Here is a 14,181-nt window from a genome sequence, read left to right on the forward strand (position 1 = left end):
AGGAGTCCAGGGGATGGGGGAGGAGTCCAGGGGAGGAGAGAGGAGTCCAGGAGAGGAGGGAGGAGTCTAGGGGAGAAGGGAGGAGTCCAGGAGAGGAGGGAGGCATCTAGGGGAGGAGGGAGGAGGCCAGAGGAAGAGGGAGGAGGCCAGGAGAGGAGGAAAGAGGCCAGGGGAGGAGAGAGGAGTCCCGGAGTAGTTGCCTCTGCTCCTGGGAGAAGGCAGCAGGGATCTAGGCAGATATAGCCTTTATATAGGATTTTTTTTTTATGTGACAGAGCTTTCTAGGGAAGAGATTTCCAGAGTGAGGATTAGTGGGATTTCAAGTTTTGAGCTTGGGAAGCTCAGGGATTGGTGGGCTTTCCTGTTTAGGGGTTAGTGGGTTCTGCTGCTTAGGGATTGGTTGGGTTTTGTGGGAAGCCCAGGGATTAGTAGGTTCTTCTGCTCAGGGATTAATGGGTTTTTGTCCAGACTTTTCACCTCAAATTAACATAATCCGGGATGGGTTCTATTGAGGGTCTGGAGATGACCTTTGTGACAGTTACAGAGGTCTGGAGGTGGGGTCTGGCCACTTTCCTGCCTTGACAGTTTACAGAATTTACCAAGTTTACAGAAGGAGTCCAGGGCAGAAGAAGCCTGTCCCTAGTTGGGTGCAGTAGCGGAGGCTGTAATTCTAAAACTCGGAAGGCAGAGGCAGGCGGATGTCTATGAGTTTGAGGCCAGCCTGGTCTACAAAGTGAGTCCAGGACAGCCAAGGCTACACAGAGAAACCCTGTCTCGAAAAACAAAACAAGAAAACAACCACATACAACAAAACAAAACAAAAGCCTGTCCTTGCAGCATGAATAGCTGACAGAGATTGGAAAGGTGCTGCTTCATAGACAGCAGTAGGCTGGGGCAGGAAAGGTCACTGTGGACAGCTCCTACTGAGGAGGCTTTGCACTGACAGGAGCTGCCATTTTGCCTGCTCCTGTAGCAGCAGCCTGGGTGGGAAGGAGGGGCTCTGACGGCCTTGGTGGGGGCTGGGGGGTGGCTGCAGGAGGTCACTTTGATCACTGCTCAGGTATTACAGACTGTATGAGAATTTTGGAATTTTGGCTTCTTTAAAAAACACAGAAATAAGCCAGGCAATGGTGGTACGCACCTTTAATCCCATTATTTGGGAGGCAGAGGCATGCAGATTTCTGTGAGTTCGAAGCCAGCCTGGTCTGCAAAGTGAGTCCAAGGCAGCCAAGGGTACACAGAGAAACTCTGTCTCAAAAAACCAACAAACCAACAAGCCAAACAAACAAACAAAGTACAGAAATAGGGCTGGAGAGATGGCTCAGAAGTTGAGTACTGGCTACTCTTCCAGAGGTCCTGAGTTCAATTCCCAGCAACCACATGGGGGCTCACAACCATCTACACTGTGATTTGATGCCCTCTTCTGGTCTGCAGGTGTACATGCAGGCAGAGTACTGTATACATAATAATAAAGAAATAGATCTAAAGCCGGGCATGGTAGCACACACCTTTAATCCCAGCACTCGAGAGGCAGAGGTAGGTGGATCACTGTGAGTTCAAGGCCAGCCTGGTCTACAAAGGCAGGGTAACATAGAAAAACCCTGTCTCAAAAAAACCAAAAAAAAAAAAAAAAAAAAAAAGAAAAGAAAAGAAAAGAAAGAAATCTAAAAAACAAACAAAAAACCAAAAAAACAAAAACGGAAATGTCATGGAAATTTGTTTTTGTTTTAAATTCCAGGTGTAGGGCTATGGGGCTGCTTTCACAGCACCTATGGCTTGCCTCATACTCTAGCAGGGGTGTGGTTTTTCCAGCTGCAGGGAGTTTCTGGAATTCTGTGATGTTTGACATTCTGGGAACTTTCAGAGGGTATATAAATTCAAGAGCCCTGATGTAGGCTGTTGCTGGTTGGTGCGTGGCTGCTGTTGGTTATGGTTTGTTAAGTAGTCATGCACAGAGAAAGAATTAGAAGAAATTAGATAGCCTTCCAGCAAGGATCAAACTTGTCCCAAGGAACTCAGTGCCCCTAATCAGAGGAAGCAGTTAATGATAAGCTTGCCCCTTTCCTCTCTGTCCTTTTTTCTCTCCTGTCTAGTGTTAGGAGGTTGAAAGGGTCAGAAAAGGGTAGATAAGGATGCCCCAGGTGACTCTTTGTAAAGAATAAACTAAATGTTAAAGCTGCATTGGTAATTCACTATCAGGCTGCGTGCTTGGTGTGCGTAATCAAGGCTGTGTCCTACTGCACTAGCGGAATGACACGTGTTGGGAGATGATGGCGATCGATCGTGCTTAGAGGCCAGAGCCCAGAGTAAGATTGCCAGACAACGCAAGCTGACGTGTGCCGCTCTGTTTCAGAACCTTGGGCTATACTATTTCCAGAGAGACGCAGAACCTGCAGGTACCTTACTTTGTGGATAAGAACTTTGACAAGGCCTACAGAGGAGCGTCTCTTCGTGACCTGGAGAAAACAATAGAGAAGGATTATATTGATTACATCCAGACGAGCTGTTGGAAGGAGAAGCAGCAAAGTAAGTAAGGCCAAGCAGGCTTTCACCGCTGGCCCTGACTCTCCCCCCCCCCACCCCCACCCCCAACGTCCTGGTCCTGCTAGTCTGCTGGTTTGGGTCACATGTTTATGTGAGCAGATACAGATACAAGCACCCGCTCAGAATCTACAGCAAAGAAGGAATTTATTGACATGTGACCAAGACTGGAAAAGTTAGAAACTCGGGCCCCTTTTTTTGGTTTTTCAAGACAGGGTTTCTTTGTGTAGCCTTGGCTGTTCTGGACTCGCTTTGTAGACCAGGCTGACCTCAAACTCACAGTGATCCACCTGCCTCTGTCTCACAGTGCTGGGATTAAAGGTGTGCGCCACCATGCCTGGCAGTCCTGAATTTCTGATTTCCTGAGGACTTAGATTACAGGTATATACTAGCTCTCCCATCTTAGTGCCTGCTTTTTTTCTTTTTTAAAAAAAATTACATTTGGAGGTTCAGCGCTTAAGAGCACTGACTGCTTTTCCAGAGGACCTGGGTTCAATTCCCAGCACACACATGGCAGCTCGCTACTGTCTGTAACTCCTGTTCTAGGGGATCCAACCCCTCACACATGCATGCAAAACACCAATGTACATAAAACAAAAATAAATAAAAAAATTTTAATTACAGTTATTTATTTGTACAAGAATGTGTGTATGTGCCCCAAAGTGTGTGTGGCAGTCAGAGGACACCTGTGGGACTTGCTGTATTCAAATTGCTGCTCTTCTTGTCACTGTCTTGAGGTCCCCAGCCTCACTTGTCACTGGCCACATTTTGCATCCCAAGCTTCTTCATGAAGTTCTCAGTGCTACCTAGTTTCCTTCACAGTTCCTAAATTCAGAGGACTCTGATCGAACCAGCCTAGATTTTTTTTTTCCCCCGAGACAGGGTTTCTCTGTTTAGTCTTGGCTGCCCTGGACTCGCTATTTAGACCAGTCTGGCCTCAAACTCACAGCGATCCACCTGCCTCTGTCTCCTGAGTGCTGGGATTATAGGCGTGCACCACCACCGCCTGGCCAGCCTAGCTTTTTTAGTCAAATCAGAAGTTTAGAAGTTGTTGGCATGAGCCAGGCATTGAGGCGCCCCCCTTTAGTCCCAGCACTTGGGAGGCAGAGGCAGGCGGATCTCTGAGTTTGGGGCCAGCCTGGTCTACAAAATGAGTCCAGGACAGCCAAGGCTACACAGAGAAACTCTATCTCAAAAAACCAAAGGAGAAGGGAGAGACAAAGAAGAGGAAGAAGAAGAAGAAAAGGAGAATGAAAGAAGAAGAAAAATAAATAGTAGTTGCTGTTGCCACTGGCATGGAGTTTGATGTCCCCTTCTTGTTGCTATGGGTACATAGAGGAAAAGTGACCTCCTAGGTCTGGCCTTTCAGTAGGATGAGTAAGAATGGATCTTTATTCTTTTCCCTCACAGGATTCAGTGGGGTCACAGTGTCTGTTACTTGGCTTACAGGCCCTATTGTTATGGGAAGTGCTAGTCGGAAAGGTAGCCCTGTCTCAGCCAATACTTTAATTTATTTATTTATTAGATTTTGTTTTGTTTTGTTTTTTGAGACAGAGTTTGTAGCCTTGACTGTCCTGGACTTGTTTTGTAGACCAGGTTGGACTCAAACTCAGTGATCTGCCGGCCTCTGCCTCCCAAGTGCTGGGATTAAAGGTGTGCGCCACCAGGCTTAATTTTTTTTAATTCCCCCCCCCACAGTTTAGAAACACACACACACACACATACACACACACACACACACACACACACACACACACACACTCACACACACACACCACAGTAACAGTATCCTAGCTTTGAAAACTGGCCTTTGGTTGATATTTTTTCAAAGCCAACTATACCTCATCTTTTAAACCTTATCACTGAGTGTCTTTAAGTGTGTACTGAGCCAGGCGTGGTGGTGCATGCCTTTAATCCCAGCACTAGGGAGGTAGAGGCAGGTGGATCGCTGTGAGTTCGAGGCTAGCCTGGTCTACAAAGTGCATCTAGGACAGTCTAAGGCTACACAGAGAAACTCTGTCTCGAAAAACAAAACAAAACAATAAAAAAAGAACTACATGAAAATCTGCATTTTGCATTCTTTAGACCCTCACACACACAAGTACACATGTACATGTACCACACACATACACACGCACACACGTGTTATATTATACTCGGGCATTAAGATGCTGGCTATGCTTTGAGGCCAGCCTGGTCTACAAAGCGACTCCAGGACAGCCAAGGCTAACACAGAGAGACCCTGTCTCAGAAAAAAAAAAAGATGCTGACTGATTATGCAAAGAGGTTAAAGATTGTACTAAAATTGGCATCTAAGCTTTTGATCCCGTCCACATGAGACCTGTTCAGAGATCCTGGGGCCCTCTGCAGGTACAAGTAAAAATTTGATGAGAGCTAGACCTGGTAAAATAGGCTTATAATCCCATTCTGTAATCTCTTGGGAAACTAAGGCAGGAAGATCACAAATTCAGGGTCTGCCATGGCTGCCAAGTAAGTTTAAGACTAGCCTAGGCAATTATCTCAAAATATTAAAAAAAAAAAAATCTGAGGCTTTGGCTCAGTGATATCAGTACATGCCTAGCATACTTGAAGTCCTAGGATCAAAACACACACATACATACAGACACACATACACACATACACACAAACATATACACATACACACACCACACACACATACACACAAACATATGCACATACACACACCACACATACACACACACATGCATGCGCGCACTCCTAAACAAATCCACTGAATGAGCCTGATGTGTGCAGCTCACCAGTTCTGAATGGAGCTCGTCAGTTCATACTCCTGTAAAAATCTATTCCTAGCATTTAAACCCACTGAGCCTCCACACCACCCACGTGCCATTTGAGAGCAGGCAGCATCTGCCCTCCGCTTGCAGCAGCAAGTGCAGCCGGGAAGGTTAAATTTAGTACTTTGAGGTTGTAAAAATAAACTCACTTGAGAACAAAGTTCACTCTTGGCAAAATACCAAATGGAAATTGTATCGAGGCTAGCCATTGTCTTTGAAAGTCTTTATTATTCCTTTTTTTGCTTCTCCTTGGAAAGCCTAACATGGGTGATCTTTTATGAGTAATTCCTCACTGTGGATGATAGTAGTCCTGAGTACGCTTTCCTGGCTATATCTGCATGTTATAAGTACCGCCAGGGAAAGAGATCGTGCCACTGTGCTGGGCGAGATACGCGCAATGCGGAAGAACTGCCTCCTGGCCCAGGGCAGCGGAGCTGAGTGAGGTCTTGGCCTTGGATGAGCAGGATGGCACAGGGGTAGAATCCTAGGCTTTGAAGCGGGTGTGTGTGTAGGGAGGAGAAGAATTCATTTTCTACTGAGAGGTTGTACGATATGGATGTAGCTTAGCACAGTACCTGCCACAGAGGACACCTCATTGCTGGTGACATCCAAGCTTGAACAGCCTCACACAGTAGCCTAAACAGCAGTGTCCCATGGGATTGTGTCCTGGGTAGTTATAATCGAAGGAGACATTTTGTTAAAAAGGAAAGGTCTTTTCTTTTCTTTCTTTCTTTCTTTTTTTAAAATTTTCTTTCTTTCTTTTTTTCTTTCTTTCTTTTTCAGGACAGGGTTTCTCTGTGTAGCCTTAGCTGTCCTGGATTCACTTTGTAGACCAGGCTGGCCTTGAACTCACAGAGATCCTCCTGCCTCTGCCTCCCTGAGTGCTGTGATTATAGGCATGTGTCACCATGCACAGCTACCAAAAGACTTTTTTCCTTTGTTTTACTTATAAGTAATGTAGTGTTGAAAACAAAACAAAAAGCTAGTGAGCGTTTCGGCTGGAGAGACAGCTCAGTGGTTAGAGCACTCAATGCTCTTCAAAGGACTTGGTTCAGTTCCCAGCATGCATGTAGGTGACTGACAACTGCCTGTAACTCCAGTTCCAGAGGACCCAGCACTCTTCTGATTTCCACAGGCTCGGGCCTGCAGGTCGTATACATATATACACTCAGACACTCATATATATACATAAAATAAATTTTAAAAGATTCATTCATTTTATTTTACATATGAGTGTCTTATCTGCATGTATGTCTGCACCACGTGTGTGCTTGGTGCCTGCAGAGGTCAGAAGAGGGCACTGGATCCTCTAAACCTGCAGTTATGGATGTGATGAGCCACCGTGTGGGTGCTGGCAAGCTGAACCCAGGTCCTCTGCGAGAGCAACCAGTGCTCTTAACCTTTGAGACATCTCTCCATCCCCTAAAATGTTTTTTATTTTATTCTTTAAAAAAGATTTATTTACTTATTATGTATGCAGTGTTCTGCCTGCATGTATGCCTGCATGCCAGAAGAGGACATCAGATCACATCATGGATGGTTGTGAGCCACCATGTGGTTGCTGGGAATTGAACTCAGGACCTTTGGAAGAACAACCGGTGCTCTTAACCCCTGAGCCATCTCTCCCTCCCCTTAAAATATTTTAAAGTTATTGAGCATTAACAGAATTTGTTAAAAATAACATACTGAGCCGGGCATGGTGGCGCACGCCTTTAATCCCAGCACTCGGGAGGCAGAGGCGGGCGGATCACTGAGAGTTCGAGGCCAGCCTGGTCTACAAAGTGAGTCCAGGACAGCCAAGGCTAACACAGAGAGACCCTGTCTCAAAAAACAAAAAACAAACAAACAAACAAACAAACAAAATAACATACTGTTTGAGTAGACCCTTGGCTTGTGACATGGTGGAAGGAGAGCAGGCTGGGACACATTTCCTTGAAGCGCTGACCTTGTGCCTGGTCATTGCTCCAGAGCAGGTTGTTTGACCTATTTTCACTTAGCTTTGTGAAAGCAATCCAGGTCTCATATGAAAAGCATCTTTCTTCAGCTTGTTATAGTGGCTGTCAGGACAGAAAATACAAAGAATCACTAGTGTCTAATGCCTTCTGGATGAGGACTTCAGAGAATGAGGCACATAAAAGTCAATAAACAAAATAGCTGGACGTGGTGGCGCACGCCTTTAATCCCAGCACTTAGGAGGCAGAGACAGGCGGATCGCTGTGAGTTCAAGGCCAGACTGGTCTACAAAGTGAGTCCAGGACAGCCAAGGCTACACAGAGAAACCCTGTGTCAAAAACCAAAACCAAAACCAGAAACAAAAACAAAACAAAACAAAAACCCAACCAGCATAAAGAGCTGGGGGGATGGTGATGGCTACAGCCTTTGATCCCAGCACTTGGGAGGCAGGCAGATCTCTGACTTCTAGCCCAGCCTAGTCTACAGAATTCCAGGCCAGCCAGGGCTACAGAGAAACCTGTCGCAAAGAACAAAAACAAAACACCGGCATAAGGAGATTGTTCCAGTGGAGACAGACCACAGTGTGTTCTGGACACTGCTGTAGCTGTGACTCTGTGGGAACCAGGTGCAGACTGATTTCACAGAGGCCTCCTGCATAGCCTTCCCACCTGCCAGAGCAGCCGTAGAAATGAGCACCTGGTGAAGGAGCCAGAACTTAACACTTGAGTGCAGCGCACCATCCTCCACAAAGCCCCATCACTTGCAAGGTGACTCTGCCAAGGCAGGCACTGTGGGCACCTGCACCAAGGGTGAGAGCGCATTGTTCCGCAGCCTGGGAGACCCACTGCCTGCCAAACCACTGCCTGGCCAGAGTCCAGTCCCTGAAGCCCCACTGCACAGGGAGGGCTGCCATGCTTATCCACCCCTCACTGTGGAGCCCTGCGCTTCACCTGCACTTTAGCCCTGCTTGGTGTAAATGGAATCATGCTGAGCAGAAATGCCAGGCAGTGTTTTGTGTTGATAGAAATGTATTCAGAAGTCATGCCCATTGTTCCTCCAGGCTGCATGCCAGTCCCTGTGCCCTGGGAGTTTGCTGATTAATCAGACAGCTGCATCTTGTTCCACCAAGAAAAACAAAACCTGTCAGCAAGGTGATTAAGAATGGCAGGCATTTTTCAATGATTAAAATAGCATTTTCACAAGCATAGTCCTGTAAAAGCTGCCTGCCACTGGAGACTTTCAGAAGCCATGAAGCCCATCCAAGCATGCTACCCTATTAATAAGTGGTGCACATGACAACTCTGTGAAGGTGCATTTCTGGAGCTCCCCACTAAGAAGGAGCAGCTTAAAAGAGAATAAAAACTTAGACCAACCACCGTGGAGTTGGAAACACAGCAGAGATTATATCCCAGTTAAAAATAGAACGTCCTTCTCCATCATGAGGAGAAAATGGAATTTATTTAGTCAAAGAGACAGAGGCCACTGGGCCAAGATGATTTGACTTTTGGAAGAGCCATTTGAGTTGGTGACCCCCATAGGTGGTTAGGGAGTGAAGAAAGCTGCCAGCCTGGCCTTTTGTAGATGCCCACTGACCCGAGTAGGCCCTGTGTCACATGTGGCTTACGAGCCCACAGTGCTCAGGAAGAATGCAGCAGCTGTCTTTGTCCAGATGACAGAAATAGGCCATCGGGCTCCAGTCCCTCCAACTGCCATCTCACCACCACGGGAGCAAGGCCATGGCACGCCCCTCTTTCCACACATGTGCAAGCTTCCCCGGCCTGTGCCAAATGTCTTGTTGCTAAGAGCTAAGCCTAGTTCTTTTATAATGCAGCGCAGAGACTGCAGGGCTCTCAGGTTTCCAGGTGGCCTGAACTTCACGACCCGGTGCAGTGCCTGATAGGTACCTCTAGGGTAGAGGGGCAGCGGTTGCCCGCATGGAACAGAGCAAAGTGGCATGAAAGTAAACGGAAGTGAACGAAGCCCTCAGCCTTAATGCACCATCACCTGTTGTGTCTTTCAGAGTCAGAGCTGACCAATCTGGCCGGGTTGTACAGAGATGAGCGACTTCGGCAGAAAGCGGAGTCGATGAAACTTGAAAACTGTGAAAAGCTTTCCAAGATCATGGGCCTCCGCAGGGGTGGCTGAGAGGACACTGGCCCTGCTCATGGTGGGGTTTCTTACCTGTTACTATTTACATTGCGAATTCCACTTTATAATACAAGTTAGGAACTGGTGAGCGTTCTACTATCTGCTGACTTTGTTGGGCAGAGCTGCAGCAGATGGAGCCACTTGTCACCATCCGGCTCTTCCCCAGGCTTGGCTCCCAGGGCAGGGACAGTTCATCTGAGGTGCACGGGAATTTACATGGTAAATTTTGGAGCCAGCCCCTTTGTGAATGCAGGTCAGGGCATCCCAGAGAAGACCCACACTGCTCCCTTCATCCTGTCTGCAGCAAAAGCCCACTTCCTAGGCATTTTTTGGTGTAGCCAGTGCACTTCCGAGTACTGATGGTGTCTGCCAAGAGTTGTAGTTCTCCCTGCTGTAGTGTCACCATCTCCCTCAATTTTCAGTTTTCCATTCCCTAAGGACAGTATAGAGAAATCGAACTGTTTAGCCAATAATTCAGTATTATCCAAATCTCTGCTGAGTCAAGAGCATTAGCAAACTACCTGATTTGTTTCTTTCTTTCTTTCTTTCTTTTTTTTTTTTTCCTTCTTTTTTGAGAGAAGGGCTTATTCTGTAGCTCAGACTAACCTGTAACTTACTGTATAGTCCAAGCTGGCCTTGAAGTTGCAACGATTCTGCTGCCTGAGTCTCTTGAGTACTGGGATAACAGGTGTGAGTCACCACACCCAGTGAAGTTCCTTTTATTTCCTTAGTCATCTCTTTCAGAAGGTCTAGAAGGTAAGACCTGTGGAGCAGGCTGGGCTTGGTGGCATACACCTTTAGTCTTAGCGCTCAGGAGCAGAGGCACACCAGTCTTCATGAGTTCAAGGCCAACCTGGAAGTTACCAGCCAAAGTTACATAATGAGACCTTGCCTCAAAACAATGAGAAGAGGAGCCAGGCACAGTGGTGCACATCTGTAATCCCAGCACTCGGGAGGCAGAGGCAGGTGGATCGCTCTGAGTTCGAGGCCAGCCTGGTCTACAAAGTGAATCCAAGGCTACACAGAGAAACCCTGTCTTGAAAAAACAAACAAAACCCCAAACAAACAAAAAACCTGTTGAGCTATGAAACAGTTGAGTGGCAATTCAGCAGCAGGAAGCAGGGCTAAGGGAGAAGGTAAGATACGAGACTGTCAGAGCCTCAGTGTAGTCCCCAGGCCCTTTCAGGAGTGGAGAGATCCTGTGTGTCCCTTCCCCTTTAAGTCATCATCGAGGATTGTAAGTCATGTGATGAGCACGAGTGTGCACAGAAGTGCAGCAGTCAAAACCAAGAGGAGGCGCAGGCAGCCACCGGCTGTGGTTCAGGCAGGAGTAGGACGGGCAGAGCCTGCCTGCGACATGGAGGGCTAATGCCAGCCTTAGCTAATGCCAGCCTTAGCAGTCACTCTGACCCAGTGCCCTGCTCATCTTTTGTTCATTCAATACCTATGGAGTGCCTACTACAAAGCAATGGCTTTCACTCACATGTTTTGTTTTGTTCTTGCTTTGTGTTGATGCCTCCTCACAGTCTGAAGCTGGTGCATCACTGTTTTATGAATCAGGACACTGGCTGGAGAAGATGAAGTGTTGCCCTAGGTCACATGACTAGGTGAGGAAGTACAAAATGTGATTGTCCTGTTTCTCAGGAGATTCTAGTCAGGATGGCAAAGCAGATTTCCCCTAGGATGCCTCTGTCCTCCGGACACCTCGGCGACCTGCAGCGTGCGTCCCTCCCATGGCAGTCATGCGTCCCTTCAGGACTGCTTCCCAGAGCTGGGCAGATGGCCCAGGTTCAATTCCCAGCACCTACGTGGCAGCTCCCAATATTCTGTACCTATATTCTGTAACTCCAGCTCCAGAGGACCTCCCTCTCTCTTCTGGCCTTTACAGGCACAGAATGCACCTAGTACACAGACATACATGCAGGCAAAATACCCTTTTTGTTGTTGTTGTTAAGCAGAACCCTTAGACTGGGTGTGGTAGCCCACATCTATAATCCTAGCACTCAGGAGACAGAGGCAAGTAGATCTCTGTGAGTTTGAAGCCAGCCTGGTCTACAAAGTGAGTTCCAGGACAGCCAAGGCTGTCTCGAAAAACCAAAAAAACCCTGTCTTGAAAAAACCCTGTCTCGAAAAACCAAAAAGAAAAAAAGAAAGAAAGAAAAACAAAGAAACAAACAAAAAAGCAGGACTCTTGATACAAATTCTTCAGAGGCAGAAAAAGCAACTCTTTCTAGAACTCAGCTGTGTGTTGAGCCTTCCTGTGGAAAGCAGAGTAAGACTTGAGTTCCTGAGCTGCCCCCATCATCACAAGACTTAATTGAAAGGACCAGGAGGTGACTGGTTTACAGAACATGTATTTAGATAGGGTCTCATGTATACCAGGCCAGCCTAAAAAACCATGGTTTGGGGTGGGAGTGGGCAGCGGCAGGGGGATGTGGTTTGAGACAGATTTTTGTGTAGCCCTGGCTGTCCTGGAACTTGCTCTATAGTCCAGGCCGGCCTGAACTCCTCAACTCCTGCCTCTGCCTCCTGAGTGCTGGTATTAAAGGTGTGCGTCACCATTGCCGGTCCTTGCTTGTTTGTTTTGTTGAGACAGGGTTTCTCTGTGTAGCCTTGGCTGTCCTGGAACTCACTCTGTAGACCAGGCTGGCCTCGAACTCAGAGATCTGCCTGCCTCTGCCTCCCGAGTGCTGGGATTAAAGGTGGGCGCCACCTGAAACCTTGAACTTCGGATCCTCCTGCTTCTACCTCCTGAATGCTAGAGCACTCCTGGCTTACCTGGTGCTGGGGACAGAGCCCAGGGCTTTGTGCATGCTAGCCTGCTGAGCATAGCCCCAGACTTCCTAATTTTTTGAGAATCTCTTTAACCTATGAACAGCAGGGAACTGATTTTGTAAAATGTGCTGGGCGTGGTGGCATCCGCCTTTAAATGCAACGCCCAGGATGCAGAGGCAGATGGATTACTTTGAGTTCAAGGACAGCCTGTTCTGCATAGCAAGTTCATAGTGAAAACCTGTCTCAAAACATACATTGTAACATGTACCCATGAACCAAACAAACTTGTGGAAAGTTCTTAGACATGAAAAAATAAAAGCTTTGTTCTCCTAACCTCGGCTAGAAAGTGGACCGTCATGAAACAGGTGTGACAGGGTCAAACCCCTCGGCCTAGACGCTCTTGGAGAGTTCTGTGGCTCTCATGGCAGTGACTGAGTTAGCTGTGATAATGACCCAGAGACAATCTGCACTAAATGTCACACCGACTGATCGTCTGTTCTTATAGCCTGGTGGCACTTTTATTTATTACTGGCAGAGTACAGTACTCTTATCTCGTTTCCCCAAGAGAACCATATTTGCTTCTGTTAGATTATAGTTTAATCAATTTGGCACTAATTCTCTTAATTCCTTGCTTATAATTTAGATATGTTGTCTGTGTATTGGTAAAATAAGCTTTGTCTCTTGCCTACATCTTCTGGGAGATTTCCTGGCAGTGAAAACTCTTTAGCTACAGCTGTTGTTGTTGTCACTGTGACTCACAGCTTGAGACGACAGAGTAGAGACTGTGATGGGAGTGAGGTTAAGACACAGGACTCAAGGCTCACACAGGATCAGAAGCTGCCGTCCAAACGAGGTTCCCTCACGAGTGAGAGGGAGACAGAAAATCCTTCTTGAAGGGAATAGTGGAGCTTGGCGGAGCCTGCGGCCTTGTTCATCACTCAAGCCAGGAAAACATCTAAGCTTCATTGATCAGCTGCAGGCTCACAGCCTGGGGGAGGTGACCGGTAAGAAAATAATAGCATTGCTGTGCATGCTTAGGGAAACTGTTAGAAACCACAGGAAACGCTGAGCCCTGCTGGGGCCAGAACCCAGCAGGCTGGCTGAGCTGTGCGCTGCTGCCGTTCTCATTTCACTCTCCTCAGACCTGGCACCTTGGGAAGCCCAGCAGATTCTTCTTGCAGCTGGCCCACGTGATCGTGATCAACCCGTTGTCTCTGCATGCACTGCCCCTCACAGGAGCTGCCATTTACTTTGTATTCATTTAAGGTGTTAGATGGATGTGTCCTAATATATTTATTTTGGGAAAGGGCCAAGTTACCACACATCTTGATGTTTGGGCCTGCGCTGTTGATACCTCATACAGTATCAAGTAACTGCTGTACACTGAGTCTGTAGTTGCATCCCACTCAGTGTTTGGAGGTAGAGATGGAAGGGCTCTGTGACCAGAGTCAGGGATGGATGACACATGGGAAATTAGTTGGCAGTGAAAAATGCTGCAAAGTCTGGTCACCTGATACATTGCATCTAGAGTGAGTGTATTTTAACAAAGTAAACATTAAACAATTTTATATACAAAATGCAACCTTGTGGCTTTTCTTTGTTCGGCCTTTGCTAGGAGCCACTGTGGACTAAAAAGGGCACTGTGGAATAATTTGTGTTTAAAACAGTATATAATACTGATGGTGTGGATTCTACACTTGTTTGTTTTATTTTGTTTCAAGACAGGTTCTGCCTGTCTCTACATTCCAAGAGCTGGAATTAAAGGCTTGTGTCACCACTGCCTGGCTAAGGATTTTTTTTTTTTTTTAGATTTATCCCTTTTAATGTGTTTATACATGTAGGTGTTTTACCTGCATGCGTATATGTATGTGTACCATGTGCATGCAGTGCCCTTGGAGGCCAAAAAGGTGAGTCAGTTGTGAGCCATCATGTGGGTGAGGGGAATTTT

At 46.9% G+C, this 14,181-nt stretch overlaps 1 protein-coding gene across 4 annotated transcripts in view; it reads left to right on the forward strand.

Annotated features, from left to right (window-relative positions):
• DNAJC18 (DnaJ heat shock protein family (Hsp40) member C18) overlaps nt 1-13,815 on the forward strand; it is a 35,386-nt gene extending 21,571 nt beyond the window's left edge. For all 4 annotated transcript variants that reach the window (XM_084779987.1, XM_084779990.1, XM_084779988.1 and 1 more), the window contains 2 exons: nt 2,354-2,526; nt 9,331-13,815. In XM_084779987.1, coding sequence (XP_084636113.1) covers nt 2,354-2,526; nt 9,331-9,455 — 298 coding nt within the window. In that variant the 3' untranslated portion in view covers nt 9,456-13,815. The remainder of the gene's footprint in view (nt 1-2,353; nt 2,527-9,330) is intronic.
• Nucleotides 13,816-14,181: the final 366 nt, after the last annotated feature.

Source organism: Acomys minous (genome assembly GCF_964271855.1).
Source record: "Acomys minous genome assembly, chromosome: 4".
Lineage (NCBI taxonomy): Eukaryota > Metazoa > Chordata > Mammalia > Rodentia > Muridae > Acomys > Acomys minous.